Source organism: Vicugna pacos, chromosome 35 (genome assembly GCF_048564905.1).
Source record: "Vicugna pacos chromosome 35, VicPac4, whole genome shotgun sequence".
NCBI classification, from domain to species: Eukaryota; Metazoa; Chordata; class Mammalia; order Artiodactyla; family Camelidae; genus Vicugna; species Vicugna pacos.
In genome coordinates, this window is record NC_133021.1 from 23,599,021 (window position 1) to 23,623,321 (window position 24,301).

The 24,301-nt window shown below is 37.0% G+C and overlaps 1 protein-coding gene across 4 annotated transcripts in view; it reads left to right on the forward strand.

Annotated features, from left to right (window-relative positions):
• Positions 1-24,301, forward strand: part of ARHGAP21 (Rho GTPase activating protein 21) — a 120,122-nt gene that overhangs the window by 39,123 nt on the left and 56,698 nt on the right. For all 4 annotated transcript variants that reach the window (XM_072955450.1, XM_072955451.1, XM_072955452.1 and 1 more), the window contains 2 exons: positions 10,217-10,396; positions 13,026-13,050. In XM_072955450.1, the coding sequence (XP_072811551.1) occupies positions 10,217-10,396; positions 13,026-13,050 (205 nt within the window). The remainder of the gene's footprint in view (positions 1-10,216; positions 10,397-13,025; positions 13,051-24,301) is intronic.

Here is a 24,301-nt window from a genome sequence, read left to right on the forward strand (position 1 = left end):
TGTTACACCTTGGAATAAACATCTTGTAAGAATGAATCTTTCCCCTATCTCTTACTATTTCATTAGTTACTAGGTTAAAAGGTACAAAATTTAAGTCTCTTGATAAATGTTGCCAAGAGGGTTCATAGGAAGATTGTGCTCCCAGTAGAAGTGTTTGAAAATTCTTATGTTTTTTTCCTGATTGATTTTAGTGTAGTATCTTTTCTTCAGTGTCCTTTTCTGCTAGTAGAGAATATTGGTAATGAGAGACTTCCCTAAACTTGAGATTAGTAAAGTAATTCCTTCAGAAATCCTTTGCAGAAAAATATTTTGGAAGTGTAGTATCTTTTCCTTTGTAATCTGAAAATCTTATGGCATGGAATGAGATTTTAGGAACACTATATTGAAGAAGAGAATTCTATGTATAGTATTACATTTTTAAAAGAGGGGTTTTTTGTTGTTGTTGTACTAAATGAGCATTCTATCTTTGCATTTTTGTGATTAGCAGATAGTTTCTGGAGAATTAGCAAATAAGGCAAGTAACTAAAACTATGTTCCCTGATGCTGGTAGACATGCTTAAAGGACAACAGATTACAAATGCTCAGTATAGCTAGTTAGGGTTTGAGGGTACAAGCAAGATGCTTGGCTAGTGTAAATTGTGTTAAGCTGCAAATAACGACATTGATGCAAGGCTCTGCTCTGTTGTTTTAGGTGTGTGCTAAATGTGGCTGACTACCGCTGTAATCTCAAATAGGTGTTTAATAGCTTATTCATTTCTTTTTATTATTTGGCTCTCTTCCTGCCTTTAGGAAGCTTCATATTTATTAAAATGTAGGCAAGGAAAAAGCAATTAAGCAGAAGTATTAAAACTTATTAGTATAAGGCTGCTACATGGCTTGTTGGGGAAGAACTTGAACGGCTCAAGTTACATTTTAGATTTTTTTTTCATTTTGTATCTGTATTTCATTTAGTCATTCTATTCTGTGCTCCTTTACTAAAAAAGAAAAGAAAAAGGAAAAGAAAGAAAAGAAAAAAGAGGTAAATAAAAGTTTATATAAAGCAGATTTAGATAGTTTTGGCCATCCAAATATCAGTCATCATTTGTTCCAAACCCATTTCCAATATGCTCGGAAGATGTTCAACGGTCAAACTGATACACTTCCTTTCATAGGTATTTAGTTTGGAATTTTTGTTTCTGCAAAATCTATCTCAAGCTTCATTAAAAAAGAAAACACTGAGCTGTACAATAGACCTTTCTTCTGTGTGCATTTAAGTATGCCACGTAATGTAAGGAGAATCGCTTATTGAAATAAATACTTGAGTTAGTTTAATGTGTATTTAGTTTTATTTACTAATAATAAATGGACTGATGAACATTTTTTTAAAAATGAAATGCTGTTTAGAAGTCATTAGTATCATAAGGCTTAGCAAACATTCTTTTTCTGAAAAATATAGTCCGAAGTCAGTAAGTAAAGATTTCATTGGAATATATAAGAATCACATTGAGTTCTTGCACTTTTTTGGGTAGAGAGCTGCTTTTTAGGTAAGAGATGCCTAGCATTGAAGTTACATGTTTTATGACTGTGGGAAAGTCACTTTACTTTTCTGAGACTCATTAAAAAAAATGTAAATAGATGCCTGTCAGTTGTTAACAGTCGTTCAATACGGCAATACTGACGTAACATGTGGGGCGTACTCAGTACGTGCTTGTTGGATGTTACCTGAACTTTTATCCTCATGTTTAGTTACGGTTAATAACTAGGGAGTTCTTGGAATAGTGATGTATCTTGAAATGCAACTATTTCCCTACATAAAGTAAAATGTAGACTTTTCTATCCTTTAAGAAACAACCCTGCAATGTAATACAGTGTGTGTGCAAAATGGTTTATAAAAATATTTCCCATGTGATTTCTTCGTCCCTAAAAACAAAGCTATAAACCATTTTTTTTTTAAATGAGAGCTGCTTTTTTATATTTCCGAGGATAGCACCAGGGGAGTACCCGTGAAACTTTGAGGGTGGGACATTGAGCAGTCTGTGCATGTTCAAAGACAGGTGGCCTCCTACCCATGTGCCCCTCTGGGTGGAGAAGGATGGTGGGGATAAGTGATGGGGAGTGGCCACTCGTGGTCACGGTCCAGGTCAGGTTCCTCAACGACATGTTTGAAACTTCCTATGTTAACAAGCCACCGTCTGTCATTATACTATAAACATCTGGCCTGTACCAGCTAAATACCTTAGAGCAACCATCCAAATCCTGTGTAAACGTATGTAAATACCGTAAAGAAACCGCGTAACTACTATGTAAATACCTTAAGAAACAATGATATGAAAAATGTCTTTATAATCAGGAGGTGTTTTTAGCAACATTTTTTTTCTTTTTTCTTTTTCTTTTTTGTAATAGTAAAATAACTGGGGAGGGGGAAACCTATTTCTATTTAGAGGAAAATAGGTAAGATGTGGTATATTCACAATGGAATTTTATACACAAGTGAAAATCAGTGAACCACAGCAGACTGGCTGCTCATCAACCCTTTTCCTCCTCTTTCTGGTAAACAGCTGGTCGCACGCCCCAGCCTCCCTTACTTTAATGAATATATTTAATAGCAGATTTAGGAAGTGATGTCAGAGGCTATTAAAGATGAGAGGATGAGTGCAGAAAATATGCCAGATTTAGTCATATTTGCTTCTGGAATCAGGAATAGAGAGGAATTCTTTCACACTATATGGAAAGTTATACAAATGCCAGGTGACAGGTGAGGAGTCTCATTAAGGTGTCACCTTGAAAGTGATTTCTCTATTTTAGGAGACAAGCTCAGATCTTCCTCTAATATCATGAAGATACTACTGTTCATCACAAGGAGGTCCAAGGGGGAGAATTAAGTGGACACACTCTAAAGCCACCATCGCTGCTAGTAAACAACTGAGTATGAGTAGGAATATGCTTAGGAAATGGGTCTGAATGGGTAATTTATGAAGAGAGGTACATTCTGATCTTTACCATTTTGTGAAACTGGTAATATTATTACCAGATTATTATATGTCTCAGAAGTCAACTAGAAATAGGTTTTCAAAGTCATAACAGTTGTCAGAACTAAGCTTTTATAGGACATTTCTAGAAAGTTCATTCCATTCTTTACAATTTTTTTCATTTACTTCAGATTTTAAAGTAGCCATCTTCTATGAGAGTAAATTTCTAAAATTGAGGAATTAAGAACTCATGTCTTTGACGTGATGGGATCTGAAAGTAAATAAGAGAGAGAAGAGAGAACAACACTGTCTAGATAAAAATTACATTAAAAACCAGAACCCTGAAAAGGGAAGGAAATCACATAGGAAATTGCAGCTGATTTAAAATAATCCATAAATGAAACCAAACAGAAACAGAAGCAGAAAGGACCCATATCAACAGTCTACTTAGAGGAAAGATATTATAAATGAGTGTCCAAGTAAATAATAAACTTAAAATTTAAAGATTTATATTTGAAAAAAAGTCCAAACATTTAATTTGAAATATTTTGAACTACATCATCTAGATTTTTTCAAGTCATGAGAGCATTAGAATGTCTTTGGTCATCTTTCAGTTTTTAAATATTAACGTATCTACGGAAAACTAGAATTAATTCTCGGAAAAATACATCTAGACACATTTAGATATTGAACATTAAAGGAGTTTCAATTGTTTTCAACCTGGATTGGCAAAAACAATTTAAAAACTTTTTTTAAGGAAGATACTTTATCATAAGAGGCAGAAATCATGAGTTGCCAGGTATACATAGCAGATAAAGAAGATTTATTCAAGATTCTTTTAACTCTGTTGGAATTAGACAAACAAGCTCTTTAATTAAAAACACAAGGTCTCCACGTGTTGTACATTTTGCAGAGAAGTGCCCCATCAGAGATACTCAATATGTGAGGAATAATTTGCTGTGAGATTAACTCTCTGCAGCATTAGGACTATGGAGAAAGTAGTTTAAAGATGGGCGATACCCAGATGTTTAAATCCACATGTTATTCCCCTTTTGTTCACGGTGTCAAGTAGGCTCTATCCCTTACCAGCTGTGTTTTGCCAAACTACTCAACCACCCTGAACGCATTTCTCCATCAGGCTTCTGTGTGTACATAAAAATCTATGTTTTAAATGCTTTTCTTTTGAGTATCTGAAAAGTGTTACCATGTAACATTCTTCTGAAATAAGCCTTTCTGTATTGGGGACCCCTGTGATTTAAAAAAAAAAACAATTAAATAATGCTTGCTACGTGTGTTGTACTTTTTTAAACACTGGACAAACTATAACTCATTTAATCTTCGTAAGAAGCTAACGAAGTTGGCGCTGTTATTATCACCCTCATATGGAAGATGAGGGACCAAAGTCCAGGTGTGTTAAGGAACATGCCCAAAGTATACAGCTGGTGGTAAATTAGGGACCCAGGCCCAGGGATCCGGGCTGCAGAGTCCATGCTTTTCCCCTCTGTGTGCACAGCTCCCCATGTAGTAAACGAAAAAGCATCAAACCAGATGACAGTCACAACTATGAGAGTTGAGCAATTCAACTATAATAAAAGAAAAAACAACCTCACATATTCAAATCCCTTGTGTTTTTCTCAGCAAGTGTCATCTTAAAAAGGGGTTGCATCACCACAAAAAAGTCAGGCCCTGAAATAAGGGAAAAAAACTTACTTTAAGCAACTGGTACTACTAATGTTTTCAGTGGTAAGATTAAAAAAAAATAGCAAAACATTTTCAAATAATCCCTAGGAGTAGGGCTCATAATCTTTAGGTATATGATGGAACCAATATTAGAATCTTTTAGGATGAACGTAATACAACTTTTTTTTTTTTTTTTTGCTTTGTCGTGAATGATTCCTGGAATATACTAGGAAGCTGTTCCCTTTCAATTTAAAGTACAAATGATGACAAAAGCTAGCTTAGGAGCTGTACAGTTGCTGGTATACAGGGATTCTTTCTTCACTCTCCTGTGTTTGCTGTGTCTTTCACCTCTGGCAAACATTCAGACTTTGTACTTTTTACCTACGCCAGTTTCTTTTTTTTAAAACACCTATGTCGAAGTGTAATTTACATACCGTAAAATTCACCCATCGTAAGTGTACATTTCAGTGGCTTGTAGTAAATATACACAGTTGTGAAACTCCCATTACAGCCTACATTTAGAACGTTTCCATCATCCCAAAAGGGGCTCTCCTGCCAGCACAGGTTCCCTTCTGTGAGGTTTTTATTACCTTTACTGTTGTATGGTTAGCGTTTTCCCCTTGTACTTTCTCTCGCTCCTCTTTGCTTTGTCTAGCTGTTATATCTACTTTTTATCCTTTATTTTGGTTTCTTTTAACCTTGAGCTATTACTCAATCAAGTGACCTTGTTATGAAGTCTTTTAAGGGAATCAAATGACAGTTCTTAGTCCACAGGAATTTAACTGCTGTTATTCCAGCCACATTTTGGCTTCTTATACGCTGATGGTGTTGGTCCATGAACTGGTGCTCACGGTGGGGAGATGAGACACGTGCAGAGAGAGAACAAATTAAGGGTCTTCAAGGGGAGAAATCTGACTGTGTGTCTGTAGTTTGCCCTTGTTATAAAATCCTGCAGATCAAAAGGCCCCACGGGTGAGGAGGAGAAGGAGCAAGAAGGCACATATGTGTATGTCTTTTCATCTTCTCTTTCTCTGTGGAAAGAATTGTAACCCTCCCTTCTTTCCCGTAGGGAGCAGGTAGGGAGACCAGAGAGGACTCAATGCGATGTTCTTGGGAGGGTGGAATAATTGAAACAACGGAGCTTTTGTTGCATCAGAAAATCTTAGTTTGGAGGGAGCAAAAAAGAAATTGCCAACCCTTCATCCCATCTTCTCCGTTTTAGTAAAGAACTCAGTAGAACAAGACACAGCAGGCTCAGTTCAGAACCTTGAAGCACGACACCATGATCCGAGAACCTCATCCATATGGTTCAAAGGAGAAGGAAAGGAAACTTGAATATATTTGGCAGCTGTGAGGCCAGACTGCAATAATGCACTAGAAATAAATTTAATACGTGTAAAATGTTTGAAGTTGTGAAATTAGGGTCCTGCAGAAAAATGAAATATAAAAATAGTAGATCATATCAAAGAGCTTTCGGGAAGAATCAGTGTAGACTACACAATAGAAGAGATGATGAAAAATACCGTGACACAGGGGAAATACTCCAGCCCCAGATTCAAAAAACCGTGATTTTTATTCTTGCCCTGATACTAGGCAGCAGTAATCTTGGACAAATCACTTAACTAATCCAGGCCTCAGTTTCCTCATGTGTAACAGGAACGGGTTCACTTACATTGACTAAATCTTAAAGATTCTTTAGTGCTTTAAAATTACACAAAGAGATGGCAACTAAGCACATGAAAAGATGCTCATCGTTGGCCATTAGGAAAATGCAAATGTTACAAGACATCATCACACACCTGTCACAATGGCCAGAAGGAAAAATAATGACAATACCAAATGTCACTGAGGATGCACAGATATTGGCTCACTTACACATGGCTGGTGGGAATTTAAAATCATACAATTACTCTGGAAAAGTTGGGCAGTTTTTTAAAAAAAATAAACATGCAATTACCATAAATTACCATACATACAGCCCAGCTACAGCATTCTTGGACATCTGTCCCATAAAAATGGAAATTACATTTACACAAAACCTGTACATGAATGTTCATAACACATTTTTCATAATAGTCAAAAAATATAAACAACCCAGATGTCCTTTAAATGCACTGCGGTACATCTATACAAAGGAATACTACTCAGCAATGAAAAAGGACAAACTGTTCATACACACAACAACCTGTGTGAATCTCTAGAGAATTATGCTGAGTGAAAAAAAAAAATCCCTCAAATTTACTGACTGTATGATTCTATTTATCTAAGAGTTCTTGAAACAACAAAATGACAGGACCAGATTAGTGGTTGCCTAGGGTTGGGGAGTGTGTGAGAGCTGAAGAGAGAAGTGGGTGTGGTTATGAAGGGGCAGCAGGAGAAATCTTTGTCGTGATGGACACACAAACCTCATGTGATAAAGCTGCATAGAGCTAAACACACACAAGTACAAGTTAAACTGGTGAAATCTGGATAAGGTGGATGGATTGTATCTATGTCAGTATCCTGGTTGTAATGTACTGTAGTTTTCCAGGATGTTACTGTTGAGGGAATCTGCATAAAGATTATGGAGGATCCCATTGTATTATTTTTTACAGTTTTATGGGAAGCTGTAATCATCTCAAAATAAGAAGCTTAATTAAACTAAATTGTGCATACTGCACTCACCCCTGTGTCCCCATGTGTGGGATAGTGTTGAGTAAATAGTGGGTGCTCAATAAATACTTATTTACTGAATGAACTGGGGGGAAGGGAGAGAGAAAGAACAAACTTGTGTGCACGTATAAAATAATTCTCATTTGGATCTCAAAAGGAGGAGCCAGCCACTACTTTAAGCCTAGAATAATAACTTGTATCCTACAAGTTCTACCTGATCATACGATCACTTCCGCAGTTATTCAGGATTCAACTGGAGTCTCCCATGTTGATGTTTGATGTTATTCCCCCTCCCCCTCCATCCCCGAGCCTTGGAACGGGGCATAAGTTAAAATGCATTTATGATAAATGAGTTTCGATGTGCAGTCTCCGTAGTGCTCAGAGTCTTGCTGACTGTAGCTTTATGAGAAGTCTTATAGCGTTAAGTGCTCCCGTTCTGTTCTGCTTCAGAGTTGTTTAGGTTATGTAGGTCTTTTTCATTTCAGAGGGAATGTTAGAAACAGCTTACCTACTTCTGCACCAGAGTCTCCTGGGATTTTGATTGGGATTTCATTGCTTCTGTAGATCAGGGTGGGGAGAGTTCATGTTGTAACAACATTGTGTCTTCTGAACCGTGGCACATCTCTCCATTTCTTTAGATATTCCCCAAACCCCTCAGCGGTGTTTAGGAGTTACAGTTTACAGGTCTGGCGAATATTTTGTCATATTTATCCCCAAGTATTTTACATTTTAAATAGTATTTAAAATTTTTCAATTTCTGATTGCCCATTGTCAGTGTATAGAAATGCTGTTTGTTTTGTATATTTAAATTACTTCTATTCCATTGAGTAGGACTTGGTCACAGCCTCCCCCCACTGCAGGTTTGGCTGGGGAATGTTACTATCAAGCTGTCTTCCCAAATGGAAAAAAATAAAATAAAATTGATGAACAACTAACTAGTAACAGCCCAAATGTTGACTTAGGATGAAAATGTTCAGGATTTAGAAGACTCTTGAAAAAATGCTTCCAGGAGCACTTTTTTAAGTTCAAATACCTATATGTATATGAAACAAATCATTGTGGAAGGATAAGATTCACTAGTGAAGCATAATGAAAACGGTAATAGAATCAAGCATATTCAAGTATTTGTCGTTTGATAAAGGTGACATTTCAAAGCTGCTGAGATGAACTTGGAGTTGTAATTTAATACAAAATCTTAGCAGCAAGGTACATGTGTTAAGTTTGAGATACCTATAAGATTGAGGAGATCTCTGAGCTGGAGATGAAAATTGGGAAAATCACCAAAAAACAGTAGCGGTAGAAAGATCCATTGACTGAGTCCTGGGTATAAGTTCAGAAGTTTAGCAGATGAAGAAGTAGCGAAGGGGACTGAGAAGGAGCCGGTGAGTTAGGCAGAAACTCCGTGTGGGAAGTCACATGGAGAAGTTCTTCAAGAAGGAAGTAATCCTTGCAGCAACTGACAGGTCACGAGAGCCGAGAATTGACCTTTCAGTTTAGCGAAGCCACTGGTGACCTTGGCAAGAGCATTTTCAGGGAATTATGGTGGCAAAAGCCTGATTTAAGGGGATTTAAGAGACAAATGGGAGAAAAAGGATTAGAGATAGCAGCTGTAGACAACTTTCAAGCAAGACAACTCTTTTGCTCTAAAGATAGGCAGAGATACAGTGTGGTGGCTGGGAAGGGCTGTGGTCAAGGGAGGATTTTTGTTATTTTAAGGTTAAAAAACTTAGAAGATGTACACACACATGCTGATGGGAATGATGCAGTAAAGAGAAAACAGATGATGCCAAAGCAAGAGGGAATAATGGCCGAAACCAGGTCTTTGTCTGGTGAGAGGGACTGGGATCCAGTGCATTCGTGGTGGGCGGATACAAGGCAAAAAACAGGAGCATGTGGCCCAGTCGCAGGTGGGTGGGCAGATGGGTAAGCCCCCTGAGTTCCCATCTTACCGCTTGTGTGTTTTGTGTGTAATAAAGCAGAGGAGAAGGGATGAAATAGTTGTCTGGAGAGAAATGGATTATCGCTGACAGACAGCTCTGAAGGCTCTCTTGAGGGTGGTGGTCATGAACTTAGCATGGAAGCAATCGGCTTAGTTTTTGTTTGTTTCCACCACGTTGGGCCACGTAGGTGCAGGTGCAGAGTAGGCAATGTTGATTGATCCAGGATTAGGTTTTCTCAGGTGGCTTGGAGGAAGTGAGAAAGGCCAAGGGGTGAGTTGAAGCTGGCTTGAGAGGGGAAGTGAGGGTGTAGGGCAGTGAGGGACGGGGACAGGGTGCTAGGGTCAGCCTCAGATGGAAGAATTGTAAGGGTTGGCACGTGAGAGGAAGAAGTGTGAGGTCTTGATTTCAGATTGCACAGGGTCTTCGCTCATGACCAGGTGAAAGCCAGGAGTAGAGGAGAGGATGGCAAAGAGCTGGAAAGCCAGGATATTGGAAGGGTTATCTATGTGGATACTGAATTTGTGCTCAACACCTGAAGCCTTATCTCTTATTTTCTAATATCCTTTGCTGCTGTTGGACTGATAACAGTTTCAGTGTTCTTACTCAGCAAGAGTTTCATGTCTCTTCTTTCACAGTTTGTTTCCTAGTCCTCAGCGCTCTATGGGATTTTTCTTCATAAAGAAGAAAGAAGTGCTATCTTTCATTCCTTCTATTGAATTTAAAATTTTTGCCATTCTAGTTCTCGTTTCCAAGAGTTTGTTCTTGCTTCTGATTAACTTTTCATAGCATCCCCTTCTAGGAAAAAGACATTGAGTTTTTGATAATCTGCATAATTTGTTGTACCATATACAGTTCATGTGTCAGAATGTGGTTCTTTTTCTCCATTAGGTTACTATCTGCACTCACGTATTTTATTTTTACATATAATTTTTTCCCCAAGTGACGAAATATATTGTTATTTTTTAACATTAACTTTGAATTGTCTTTTCATTTTAGGTATCAAAAAGTAAAGATGGAAAAGAAGAAAGTGAAACTGTATCACCATCCGAAGATGAAGCGTTCTCCTGGCCAGGTCCCAAAACAGTTATGTTGAAAAGAACATCTCAAGGTTTCGGTTTTACATTAAGGCATTTTATTGTTTATCCCCCAGAGTCTGCAATTCAATTTTCATACAAGGTAAGAGAAGTGATTACGGTGGAACACAGGCAGTTCCTGTCTCCTTCTCGCCTTCCTCCCATCCTGCCTTCTTTCTGTCTTAAAAAAGGATTAAGTGTTATATCTGCATTTTTATAATATTCTTTTACATCTTTTAGATAGTTTTTCTACCTTCTAGAGCAAAAACTTTAATTTCCTCTGAAAGGTCCTGTTGATTATGAACACCAAATCTTTCTCACTAGAGCGTCTAATTCTGAACGTCATTCTCCTTTGTGTAATATGGAGCTGGTTTTCTAATATCTAGAAAGCTGGTGAGTTTTCTGGGCAGAGGGTGCAGAGGAAACAGTATGTTAACATATTTGGACAATTATAAAACGTTATTGGAATTAGACTAATACTTAACTCCCAGACATGTAATATGATGGCAAGTCAGAATTTAAAAACACAGCTTCTCACCAGAGTGAATTACCTTAATATACCTTGACGTATAGTAACATGGTCTAGTAAGAGGTGGCGTGGAATGATGACATGCTGGGTACTTGTTCTGTGTTCTTTGCTGTCTTTATGAGCGATCTCTCCCTTTATTATTGGCCCCGTGTAACAGATGTGGAAACTGGTCTGAGTCATATAACGAGTAAGTGGTGGACCTAGGAACGTGAACTTGGCCAACATGGATGCCTGATGCCTGGCTGTTGTACAACAGGGTAATGGAAAAAATGACATTCAGGAGACTTGTGAGACTTCGGCCAAGCCTCTAGATTTCTATTCTAATTTGAGGGAATTGAACTAGAAGATTAGAAAGTCCTTTCTAATTCTAAATATCTACAAATATAGGGCTGTCTTTTTAAAATGTAGTGTCAGATCACTTCTGGAGACCACACTCTTCTTATTATATCTATGTTAAATATTTCTTTCTAGTAAAATGTCTTACAGGATAAGGTTTTAAAAGTACTGAATAGTTTTAAGAGTTATGAGCAATTATTCATAATTGCTACCTTTGGAATTAAAATGTCCCAGTTCGGCTTTCCTGACATGTATAAAGCAGTTGAACCAGATTCCCTAAGAGTCTGCTTGATCTTAAAATGTCCTAAATACTATCACTTAGGTATTAAGGTCACATGTGAGAGTCATCGAAAATTTGAGTCCCTTGCTTTTATTTACATACTAAGACCGAATCTTCTTTTTTTTTTTCCATCTTTTGTTTTTGTTTTGAAGAAGAGCTCTGGGTCATGATGAACAGATACGCAGTACAGTTTTTATAAGATAATTGTACCCAACACAGGTTTAAAATGCATCATCATCATGATCATTATTGTTTTATTATTGGAAAATATTTGTAGAAATTTTAGTAGTGCAGCGTAACTGTTAACAGCACAGTCTTTGGAGCCAAAGACCCTCTCTACCACCTGCCTGCCATCTCTGACCCTTGGTAGCTTTGGTGCACCCTTGAGTGCGTCTCCTGACAGACAGTGACAGCACCTTCCTCACAGGTGGCTGTGTTAAGTAAGTGATACATACATGTGAAACAGCACAGGAACTGGCACACAGTAGGTGCTCAGGAAACTTCAGCTATTAAGGCTATTATTTAACACAGATGTTCTTGCAAATAGTTCCCAGTCTTGTAAATTTTACATGGAAAATATATATTAAAATCTTTTCAATTATGAGAATGTGTTCATTCACTTCAAAGGAGTTTATAAAAATGAATACTATATAGCTTTCAGAGAAGGTGCAGTTAATACAATGTCTTTATTATGTTACGAAGCTGGCAACCCTAGCAGGCTCAGAACAGAGCTTATAACCAGGAAAAAAAAAATGTATTTGGGCAGCGAGAATAAAGGTCAAAAATTATATAACAAGTTATCAGCCCTTTGCAAGATGTCTGTTTTTCTTTCCACAGTACATTGTATTTTTCATATGATAGAGGCTCAACAAATATTTGAATCAATGTGTTTTTATGCTGGTTTTTCAAAGTTGCTTTTCTAATTTCCCAGCTAGAGGTAGGTAACTTGGCAGAGAGATAGCTCGGTAGCAGTGAAAACAACCAAGTAGATAACAGCTCAAAATTGAATACAGGGAATTAAGTAGAGAGCAATTTGGAGCCAGTTTATACCATGACAGTTCTGGGTCCTGTAATAGCCTATAAACGCACATTTTATTAAGGTATAGTGCATAAATATGTAATGACCCGACTGGCCCTCTCTTCCAAATTCTAGATTCATCTATACCGCTGCCCACTTTTGACAGTTCTCTTTGGATGTCTGTTTCATGTCTTTGTTTGTTTGTTTGTGTTGGGGGGAGGGAATTAGGTTGATTTATTTATTTAATGAAGGTGCTGGGGGTTGAACCCAGGACCTCGTGCGTGCTAAGCACACACTCTACCCCTGAGCCATACCTCCCCACCCTGGGTGTCTGTTTTAGACACCCTACACTCAGTAAGTTAAATCTGAACTTCCGACGTCCTTCTCATAAAGTTGGCTTCACCCACCATCTTCCCATCTGCATTCACAGGAATTCCATCCTCTGGCCAAGGCACTGTTAGTGAGCTTGCTGAGGGAGAGCAGTTTAAACTGAATTGAGCCTCACTGTGACTTCACCAAGCTATAAAACATGCATTCATATGTGAATATATATTTTTTTTATTTTGTAGGATGAAGAAAATGGCAACAGAGGAGGTATGTTGTAAACGTTTTAATTTTTCTCTGTATGTTTTTCTACCTATGTGCTTCCATTCTTTAAATCATTTTAAATGAGATGATGGAGATTCTGGAGTTCAAATGTATAACAATCCTTAGAAGTGAGAGTCCTAGAAATTAAATATTCTCCTATTTTTCCTGTGGACTTGAACATGTGATGATTTTACTGTTAATTATGTATCAGTGTTCATGTGGTGGACTAGATCATATGATTCTGAGGGAAGTAATTCTGAGATTTCTATTCAATTAGTAATCTTTTAAATTCACTGATTTCTTTTAGTGTGTGTTCTGTCTACCAGATTTATTGGTTCAAATATTGAGATGTAGTATTTTGGTTCTTAGAGCAGTCTTACTCTTGATCTAAACATATTTAATGAACTTAAAAGGAAAGTCAGTCTGGGGGTAGGTTTATGTCTTGAAAGTTGCCATTTATTTTTGTTTTAATTTTATATGAGCTTTGAATTAAAATTTACACGCAACTTTTATAAAATAAAACATTTATTTCTAGATGGCTTTAGACATGTAAAAAGTTATAAAAATAGTGAAGAGTTTCCATATATCCTTCATTCAACTTCCCCTAATGTTAAAAACATGTAACTGTGGTGCAGTTAACAAAAGCAAGACAGCAACTTTGGTACGACACACCTGCAGGCTTTATGTGGGTTTTGCACCTTCTCTGTTGCCAGATCCGACACTGCATTCACTATCACGGCCCCTTGCTCCTTCTAGCCTGTGTTGCTGCCTCAGTCTCCCCTGTAATTCATGGCCTCGATACTTCCGAATAGTACTGGTCAGTTATTTTGTGGAATGTCCTTCAATTTGGTTTTGTCTGACGTTTTTCCTATCATTAGTTTGAAGTTATGCATTTTTAGCAAGAAGATCACATTTGTACCTAATTGAAGTGTACTGTTACACTTAAGGTTTTGTTTTGATAAGTATGTAACTTGGGAAGCCACCATTCCAATCAAGATGTGATGTCAGAAAGAACCTTTTCATCATTCCACGAAGTCCCCTTGTATCACTTTGCTGTCAACACTCTGCTGGCCCCAGACCAACACTGATCTGCTTTCTGTCACTATTGATGACGTTTGCCTCTTCTAGAATCTCTTATAAACGAATAACACAATATGTACTCTTTTGTGTCTTTGACTTGGCATAATATTTTTTACAATTCACCGTATTGTACGTGTAGGTACTAATAGTACTACCTTTTTTTTTTTTTTTTGCTTAGTGGTTTTCCCTTTAATAATAAACCATAAATTGTTTATCCACTCACCTGTCGATGAACCTTTGTAATACCCTATCTGATCTGAGGTCTTGGTATGGTTACGTTAAGTGTTAAAATGAGAGGAAAATGGTTTCTTTCAGCACTGTCAAAGTAATTGGAGAGTATAGGGCGAGGTAAGACCCTCCCTAGTTGTCACCATTGTGCAAGATGGGCCACTCCTGTGTCACCATCTGTCATACACCAGGGCTCAGGATGAATTCCAAATATTACTTGGCCATGGTGGGGAAAGGAAAAACGGACAAAACCAGCATAGCAGAAGAGGACATGGGTCTTCTGTTTCCCCGTCACCCTATGGAATGATGTGCTGATGCCTGGGTGACCTACCAGACATACAGCACCTAGAATTTCGTGCCTGTCATGTTCTAGTTTTTATTGGGAGAAATATTCTTCTAATAAATATAGAAGGACATAGTTATAAAACTTTACTATGCAGATGATTATATATCTGACTTAGCTCACGGAAATGAATGGATTTAGTTATATGCTTTGACTGGAGAGAACAGACTTAAATATTTGTAAGGGAAGACTTGATCTACATCTAACAGGAGATGGGGGGAGGCACAATAGAATAGGACTAAAGGCTGTGATCTGCTGGGGAAAATTACAGTTTAAGTACTATTTTATTTATTAATTTATATTTAACCTCATTAAAAGGAGAGTTTGTGTCCATATACAAAAATACATGTATTTATAGTAAGATAAAAATAAAATTAAAAAGTTCATGGTGAGGGGGAAATGAACTGACATTCAGGAGATTTAAAACATATGAAATACATGTAATATGTAGAATCTTACACTGTTGTCAAAAATGGGCTATAAATTTGCTTTTGAGCTTTTCCAGTGGCAAAAAAGAAAGGAAAAGAAAAGAAAAGAAAAAAAAAAGAGGAAGGAAGGAAGAATTAGTTAAGGATTCACATTATGCATAAAAAAACAAAATCTGGTTTGCACTCAAAGTCTGAGACAGATTTCTCCTATGGCTCCTCATAATGGAAGACAAAGGCTAGTACAGTAGGCAGTATCCTCAATACCGTTTATATGACTGTTTATAAACAGCCCTCAATGTAAGCTGATTTCAAAACCCCATGGTCCAACTTAGTGTAGAGGGCTTCTTAACTGGGGACAGTTTTGCTCCCCAGGAAACACATGGCAACATTGTGGACATTTTTGATTGTCACAATTGGGGGTTTGGGGTTGTGTTGCTGGCAGCAAGCAGGTAGAGGCCAGAGATGTGGGTGAGAATCCTGCATTGCACAGGGCAGCGCTCCCACCCTCTCCCCAAACAATTACCTGGCCCAAGATGTTATAGTGCGAGTGTTGAGAAACCTTGGATTATCGGGGTGGACACCAAAACAATGGCCCAACCATACAGGTCCCCAAAAGTGTGGCTTGATCTGGTGACAATAATCAGATCATTTAGAAGAATAAGTATTCAAGACTGCATATCCAGTGATGTTTAATGATCATTATCCCTCACAACTGAGTTTTGATCTGAATTGAGCTACTGCTATAGTTTGAGGTTAAATTATCATTCTACTGGCATTGCATGTTGTCAGTGAAGCAATAATCATAAGAAAAACATTATAGTTCAAGAAAATAAATAATCAATATATTAAAAACTACAAGATAAAATAGCTAAAAGAAAAAATCAAAGAATGTAAATAATTGAAATGTAATAAACTTAACATCAGGAATCGAACAGATTGAGGGAGAAAATAATTATAATAAGCTAGATTAACACACGATTTAATTTAAAAGACTAATAGAAGAATTGAAATAAACACAACATAACTAAGGTTTTAAAATAAGAGAAATAATGAAGGTCAAGCACCTTAACTTCCTACAAAGCAAGCCCATCTAAGATAAAGTCCAGAACTGTGTGTTTTCTTGCTAAGAAGAATATGAAAAGATGTGAGAATACCTAAAGAAATTATTTTATGATTTGCTTGTAAGATACTTAAAAGGAGAACTGCTTTTTTTTTTGGAGGGTGGTAGAAATTAATATATGATTGAGGACTTACATGTTACTATCCTGTTTAATCCTCATTATCATGCTGTGAGGTATGAGACAATATCCCCACTTTGTAGGTGAGGAAACTGAGGCTGAGAAAGATGTAAAGTAACCTGCCCAAGATCGCACAGCCACGTGACAGAGCTGGACTTCCAAGTCAGGCATGTGGGACTCTGAAGTTCACCTTCTTTAAACTTCTGTTGAGTTTAAAAAAAAAAAAAAGAAAGAAAAAAAGTTTGACTTATGTGGGGTCTAGAATTAGTAAATTAACACTGGGTATATTTCCTATGTTAGGAAATTAACTCTGTGAAATGTCTCTGCATTGAGAAAGTTAAAAACAAGGAAACTTGTTGCATATTTGTGAATACTTTAGGACAGAGAATTCACAAGAAGGTCAGGGAAGCTCCATGTTTAGAGGCCTCGAGCATCTCTGAGGAGCACCCATCACTGAATACCTGGCTGGCAGTGGACCTGGGAAGCTGAATGAGTTTAAAGAGTTCCCAGGGGTCTGTCTCCTTTTGCCTCCCAGGGCCCGGCTTGCTTTCATCATCCTAGTTGGCAGTGGGGGTCACAGGCTGCTCTTCAGAGACCTCCTTATCTTAAGTTCAGTCCTCATAACACCATTTCAACCGAGCTGATCAGATCATCCATCAGAACATACTCTGCGTGAGAAAAGTTCTTCTGATTCGTGAACAGTTATTTAGAATACCACCTATTTAGAGAAAGACTACATGTAATCTATCATTTTGATTCAACGGAATGTTTCAATATTTATTTTATAGTCTCATTTCCTTTTCAGACTTACTTTCAAGTGTATTGAGATTATGAAATCCTTGCATGTGAATTTTGTTTTAATGAAATAGAATCCCAGCCTCCGGTATAATGATCTGAGTCAGAGTCTAGAATCACTGGAGAGAAAATAATTGCCAGAATTTTATTCGAGCTCCTAGGAGATCCTGCTCTGTTGCCAAAATTCTGTGAAACAGTTGAAAGGTTTTGTTTTTGTGTTCTTTCTTTTTGGCAAATTAGTGGAGTCTCTTTTTGCCACTTAATTTTCTGATTATGCTCCTTTATCCAACTTTTCCACTCTGTTATATTATTTCTCATATATATCTTGTATATGTGTACTCACTTGTGTTTTAAAAGTTATTTTTCTTTCTTGTTGGTTAGTTTTCTGCATTATAGTGCAAATAGTGTTTACAAGAACGCAGTAAAATGTTTTATGGTGATAATAATGCTGGTGGATAACTGCTGTCTGTGGATGTCCTGTTTTCCCTGAAATCATAAATTCATAATAAAAATAATTGAAGGTTTGTAATTACCATTATTTCTTTTTTACTTACTCTGTGAGTAAAAATTCTACCTCAGTGTAGTTGTAGGGACATTTTCAATGTTGTAAAATGTGCTTCAATAACTGGTAGGTTTCTACTTTGGCATTAATATGTATATTCAAACACATTAATAGTAGGAAAGAAGTGTCTAAGAATTCGATAAACTTTTTCAGTAGTGAAAGTTTGTATTTTGTGGTTGCAGTCACTTCTAACTAAACAGCTCTTTAGTCTATGTTCAAATCTTCTAATGCAGGATAATAATTATAAACCTTCCTCAAGCCACCTCAGGAAAGATGTGTTAATTCTTTTTTTTTTTTAAATTGAAGTATAGTCAGTTATAGTATGTCAACTTCTGGTGTACAGCATTAATGTCTTAGTCATGCATATACATACATATATTTGTTTTCATATTCTTTTTCATTAAAGGTTGTTGTAAGATATTGAATATAATTCCCTGTGCTATACAGAAGAAATCTGTTTTTTAATCTATTTTTATATAAAGTGTTTAACCTTTGCAAGTCTCAGACTCCCAAATCTATCTCTTGCCACCCCATCTTCCCCAATAACCATAAAATTGTCTGCAAGTCTGTTTCTGTTTCATAGATGAGTTCATTAGTATCCTCTTTTTTTGTTTTTGTTTTTTTTAGATTCCACATGTAAGTGATATCATACAATATTTTTCTTTCTCTTTCTGGCTTACTTCACTTAGAACAGTGATCTCCAGGTCCATCCACGTTGCTGCAGATGGCATTACTTTATCATTTTTTATGGCTGGGTAGTATTCCATTGTATAAATATACCACAACTTCTTTATCCAAAAATTTGTCGATGGCCATTTTAGGTTATTTCCATGTCTTGGCTGTTGTATACAGTGCTGTTATGAACATTGGGGTGCATGTATCTTTTTGAATTAAGGTTGCTTCTGGATATATGCCCAAGAGTGGGGTTGTTGGGATCATAAGTCTATTTTTAGTTTTTTGAGGAATCTCCGTACTGTTTCCCATAATGGCTACCAAACTACATGCTGTGTTAATTCTAAAAAAAAAAAACCAAAAGGACATATCCAAATTCAAAGTCAAGCACTGTAAGATATCCAGGGTACCACAGACACCAGGTTAGGACCCGAGAAAGCCACCCAATGCAAAGAGTAACAACAACAAAATCTTGGCATCTGATCTTCTAAAGGCCCAAATGCTGTTATTTACAGGATGATTTAAATGAGTTTCACAGTTCATTGTGATTATACGTGACTGTCTCGTGTGCTGACTCTGTAGACGTACAGCCCTCGCTATCTTCTTCCTTCGTTCCTCTCTCATCGTTGTCATTCCAAATCCCCGCAGAGGGAAATCTGATTGACCTAGTTCATCACTTAATGAACAGCACTCACTGTGACTAGAGATCAAATGTTCTTCAGTTTAATGAAGAGCTAAATTCTGTAAAGCTGAGAGAATTGAGTGTATTTTACGCCATTGATTTCCATCAATAGGTTGAAAACCTATTTCCTCAGAATAACGTAACACTAAAATATGGACCTGAACATTAGTTGTAAGAAAAAATGCTTATTTTGGGTAGACCTATGGATGTCAGAATTGTGCTCATGTTACTTTTGAAGCGTAGTGGTCCTAACCTGACTGGGTGGGCACCATGGAGCTCGTGACATCTTTGAAAAGGAGCATTAACTGAGCCCCTTAAGATCCATTTTTAACTCTCTTTTGACAGTTAAGTTATTTGAGTTTTGAGTTTCTCTGGGAGTTAGGTAGATATACTAATGAGCTGCATATTTTTCTTAACTTTTAGTGCCGTTCAGTTGACAGATCACAGATGTCTCAACTGGTCTTGAAGATATTTTAGAAAGTAGAACTGATGATGATGATGAAATGACCATGGTGCTGGTGGCAGGGTGGTGGCTGCGGCAGTTGCTAGTTTACAACGTGCCAGGCTCTGTTGTAACATTCTGCGTGGGTTAACTCATTTGATCATCACAGCAACTTTTAGGGGTGGACATTATCGTCACCTCCATTTTTAAGATGAGGAAACTGGTGCAGCAAGTGTCTAAGTCACTAGGAAGTGGCCGAGCTGGGCTACAAACTCAGGCGGTTTGATTCTAGAGTTTCCTCTCAATTCCCACCCCGGCTTCTCAGAAAGATCTTTACTCCCACGTAAGTCATTCTTGAAAATGTGTAAGAAAGGGGGTTCTGGTCCTTTGAAATTCAAGCAGTATTAAAAGATTGCTTATTCAACTTTCATATATAGTTTTTTAAAATTTTTTTCTAGGGACAAGGAGGAGGTAATTAGGCCTGTTTGTTTGTTTGTTTGTTTGTTTATTCATTCATTTATTTATTTAGATGGCAGTGCTGGGGATTGAACCCAGGACCTTGTGCATGCTAGGTATGCACTCTACCACTGAGCTATACCCTTCCGCCTGTAAGTTTGCTAACATAGTATAAGCATATCATGCTTGTTCTTTAGTTTCTTCTTCATAACTGAACATGGACTATTGGCTTACATCTGCTGAGCTTAAGGATAAAGCATTGTTGCTTTAATGTCTGCAACTGGTTTTCATCTTTGATTCAGTTATATTATGACTGATAACACTTTCTTTTCTTTTTTTTTTTTTACTGATTTTTGTGAAATGATAACACTTACAGTTTATGAAACATGCTTGCAAAAATATTTGTACAGAGCTGTTTATAGCTGCTTATTCATATTAAGTAAACACTGGATTTGACCTAAATATTCATCAGCATATGAATTGATGACAAAATTGTGGTATGTTCATATACTGGACTACACATGGCATCGCTGGTCAATCTCAAAAACATTTATTTCATTGAGGTGGAATTCACCTGACATAAAATTCAGCATTTTAAAGTGAACAATGCAATGACATTTAGTACAGAATTAAAGGACGCATATGCAATTTGCATCTCTGTCTAGTTCCAAAATGTTTCATCATCCCTAACGGAAACCCATGTCCAGTAGGCGGTCACTCACGGTTCTCTCCTCCCCTACGTCCCAGGCAGCCGCCAGTCTGTTCTCTGTCCCCATGAACTTACTTAACCTATTCCAGATATTTCATATAAGTGGAATCATACAATATGTAATCTTGTCATATGGCTTCTTCCACTTAGTGTAGTGTTTCTGAGGTTTGTCTGTGTGTCGCATGTATCAGTATTTCACTCCATTTTATGGCTGAATGATACTACATTGTATGCATAGACTACAGTTTGTTTATCCATTCATCCATTGATGGACATTTGGGCTTTGACTATTGTGGTTAGCGCCGCTATTAAACATGCATGTAAAGTATTTGTTTGTATCCCTACTTTTAATTTTTTGAAGTATATACCTAGAAGTGGAATTGCTGGGTCATATGGTAAAATGCTATGTTTAAGAGTTTGAGGAACTGCTAAACTGTTTCCCATAGCAACTGTACCATTTTCACATTCCCCTCCGTGATATATGAGGACCCTAGTTTCTCCACATCCTCACTCACTAACATGTCTTCCATTTTTGTATTATAGTCAACCTATTGTGTATGAAGTGGGATCTCATTTTGGTTTGCTTTGTATTTCCTTAATAACTAATGATGTTGAGCATCTTTTCATGGGTTTTTTGGCCATTTTTATGTCTTCGGAGAAATGTCTATTCAAAGTCCACTGCCCATTTTTTAATTGGGCTGGCTGTCCTTGTGTTTTTGAGTTATATGTGTTCTTTATAAATTCTAGATACTAGGCCCTTATCAGATACATGATTTGCATGTATCTTCTCTCATTCTGTAGGTTGTCTTTTTATTTTCTTGGTAATGTCCTTTGATGCACAGAATTTTAAATTTTGATGAAGTCTTAATTTCAAAGATCAAAATTTTCAGAGTTTTCAAAAATCAGAATAAATTTGATGAACTCTAATCTACTTTTGTTGCTCATACCTTTCCTGTCAAACTCATTTTGATTAGTGAAGAAGCCAAGTACAAAAGAGTGTGTATCTAATTCCATTTATATGAAACTCTAGGAAAGACAAATCTAAACAAAATCTGTGGTTGCCTGAGTTGACTGGGCAGGGGCACAAGGGAAGCTTTTGGCATGATAGAAAAATGTTCTGTATCGTGATTGTGGTGATGGTTGCATGGGTGTATATACATTTGTCAAAACTTACAAACTGTACTTAATAGATACATCTTGTCTTAGGTAAGCTATAATATAATAAAGTTGGTTTAAATCAGAAAAGAACCTATACAGTTTAGTTATTCAATTTAATGTTGATGGACATTAGGTTTTTCCCAATGCTTAGCTATTTCAATTACTGCAACTATAAGCCTTGTTATTACATGCACTGATGTGCACATATATGCACATTTCTAGTCGGTATATACATCTAGGAATGGCATTACTGAGTCATAGGTAAGCATACAGTCACATTTAGTAGATCTGCTAAAAAGTTTTCCAAAATGAGTGTACAGTTTTTCACACCCACCAACAAGGTATGGGAATTCCGGTTGCTCCATATCTTCACTAACACTTGGCATTTGTCAGTCTTTTTAATTTTATTCATTCTAGTGGGTGTATAGTGGTGTGGAATTTGGATTAATTTAACATTTCTTGATGGAGAGGGAAGTAGCTCAGTGATAGAGTGCATGTTCAGTGTGGAAGAGGTCCTGGGTTCTATCCCCAGTACCTCCATTAAAAAAATAAAATTTCTTGAAATTGATGAAATTGATTACCTTTTATTTGGTTATTAGCTATCAATCTCTTTTAAATAATTAATTTGTAGGAGTCTAAATATTCTTGATGAAGATTTGGTTAGTTTTATGTATATATAATATATATAGATAGAGATATACTAGATACTCAGCTATGGCTTGCCTTTCATTTTCTTATTAGTAATTCTGATAAAGGAAAGCTCTTAATTTTAATGTAGTCCAAATTATCAGTCTTTCCTTTTATGGCTAATACTTTGAGTGCTATTGAAGACATTTTTTTTTCTACTTGGTGGTCATGAAGATATTTTTCCTGTGTTATCTTCCAAGGTGCTTTATTGTTTTGTTACTTAACAATTAAACTTGCAATTCACTTGTAATTGATTATTTTTACATGTAGTATGGGATCAAGGTTAATTTTTTCCCCATACGGATATGCATTTGGCCCAGCACGATTTAGTGAAAAGACTGTACTTCTTCTACGGCTCTCTAATACCACCTTGATCATACAGTGCCTGTATATGTGTGGCTCTGTTTCTGGAGTTTATTCCAGGGGTTGGCCTGTGCCTCATTTCTGCACAGCTTCCAAACTAAGAATAGTTCTCTATTTTTAAAGGGTTGTTTAAAAAAAGAAGAATATGCGACAGAGCCCATGTGAGTCCTGCAAAGGTTAAAATATTTACCATCTGGCCCTTTACAGAAAATTCTCAGTTTGCTAGTACATGAGTACTTCATTGGATGGTTTGCTGCCCATGTCTTTGTCCTGTTAAAATAACTATTCTGTCAATAGTTATGATAAAATCACTAAGGTATTTGTACTTTGCTATTACGGGCAGTGCTTCCTAATGTAAAAACGTACACCCACATGTATGCACTTACACACAGATAATAATAAGTGATTCTGTGTGTTGCTAGTAACAGGTTAGCTTGGTATTTTTGATTTGTTCCTCTCCATTTGACAGGTGGGAACCATGGGAAAGGAGGGCTCCAGGGAATTCTGAGTAAACAGGACAAAACGAAACACTAGGGAGCCCCAGATGTAAAGGACAGTGATGGGGTGTGTGTGTGGTGATATTTATGTATTTTTTGGAAAGATGGAAGGAACTTGAAACTTACGCTTAGGGAGAGAAAGTGATAGCTTTCAGTACATTCAGTAGCTTTCAAATGTTTGAAAGGATATTTTGTATAAGGTGGCTTAGGTTTAGGCTGATGTTTTACAATTTATGAAAGACGGAGAGAGGCTCCTTCCCCAGTTTCAATCCCGACTCATGTTTTGGAGACAGTTAATCTGAGTGATTGTGGTAAACAAGGAAAGACTTTCTGCTTCCTACTGTACCTGTTCCAGGGAGGTGACAGCAGTAACATAGATCTGATACAGGAAAATAGAAAAATAAGAAGGGTGATGATACGCTTTATCAAGAATTGTTCTTTAGAGTGTTCGAAGTAAAATTTTCCTGCATACCCAGACTATCCTTTTTTTTTTTTTAATGTTTTCATATGTTACTTTAAGAACAAAGGTCACTAAGGGTGGAAACTGCCTTTCATTGTTGAACTTTCAGTGCCCAGTAAGTACATGGTATGTTGTTGGAGCACAAACATGTGTTGGATAAATGTATTGAATACAGGGTGGTACCACCACCTTCACCGGGCACAATTTAAAAATCACTGTTTCTAAAGCTGCAAAGTTGAACAAGTTAGTGTCTGACCTCAGCTGTTGAGGAAGAAAATTACCTCTCTCTTCTTCCTTCCTATTTTCCAGTCCTAGACTGTTCTGGAAATCACTTCTCTATAGAAAGTGTTTGTTCCAGAGATGACCTATAATTCAGTGGTTTTTGAGCTGTCTTTTCCTAGCTGCTCCATAACTTAAGACCTTGATCGAAGACACTTAACTGGATGGGCCCATTTTT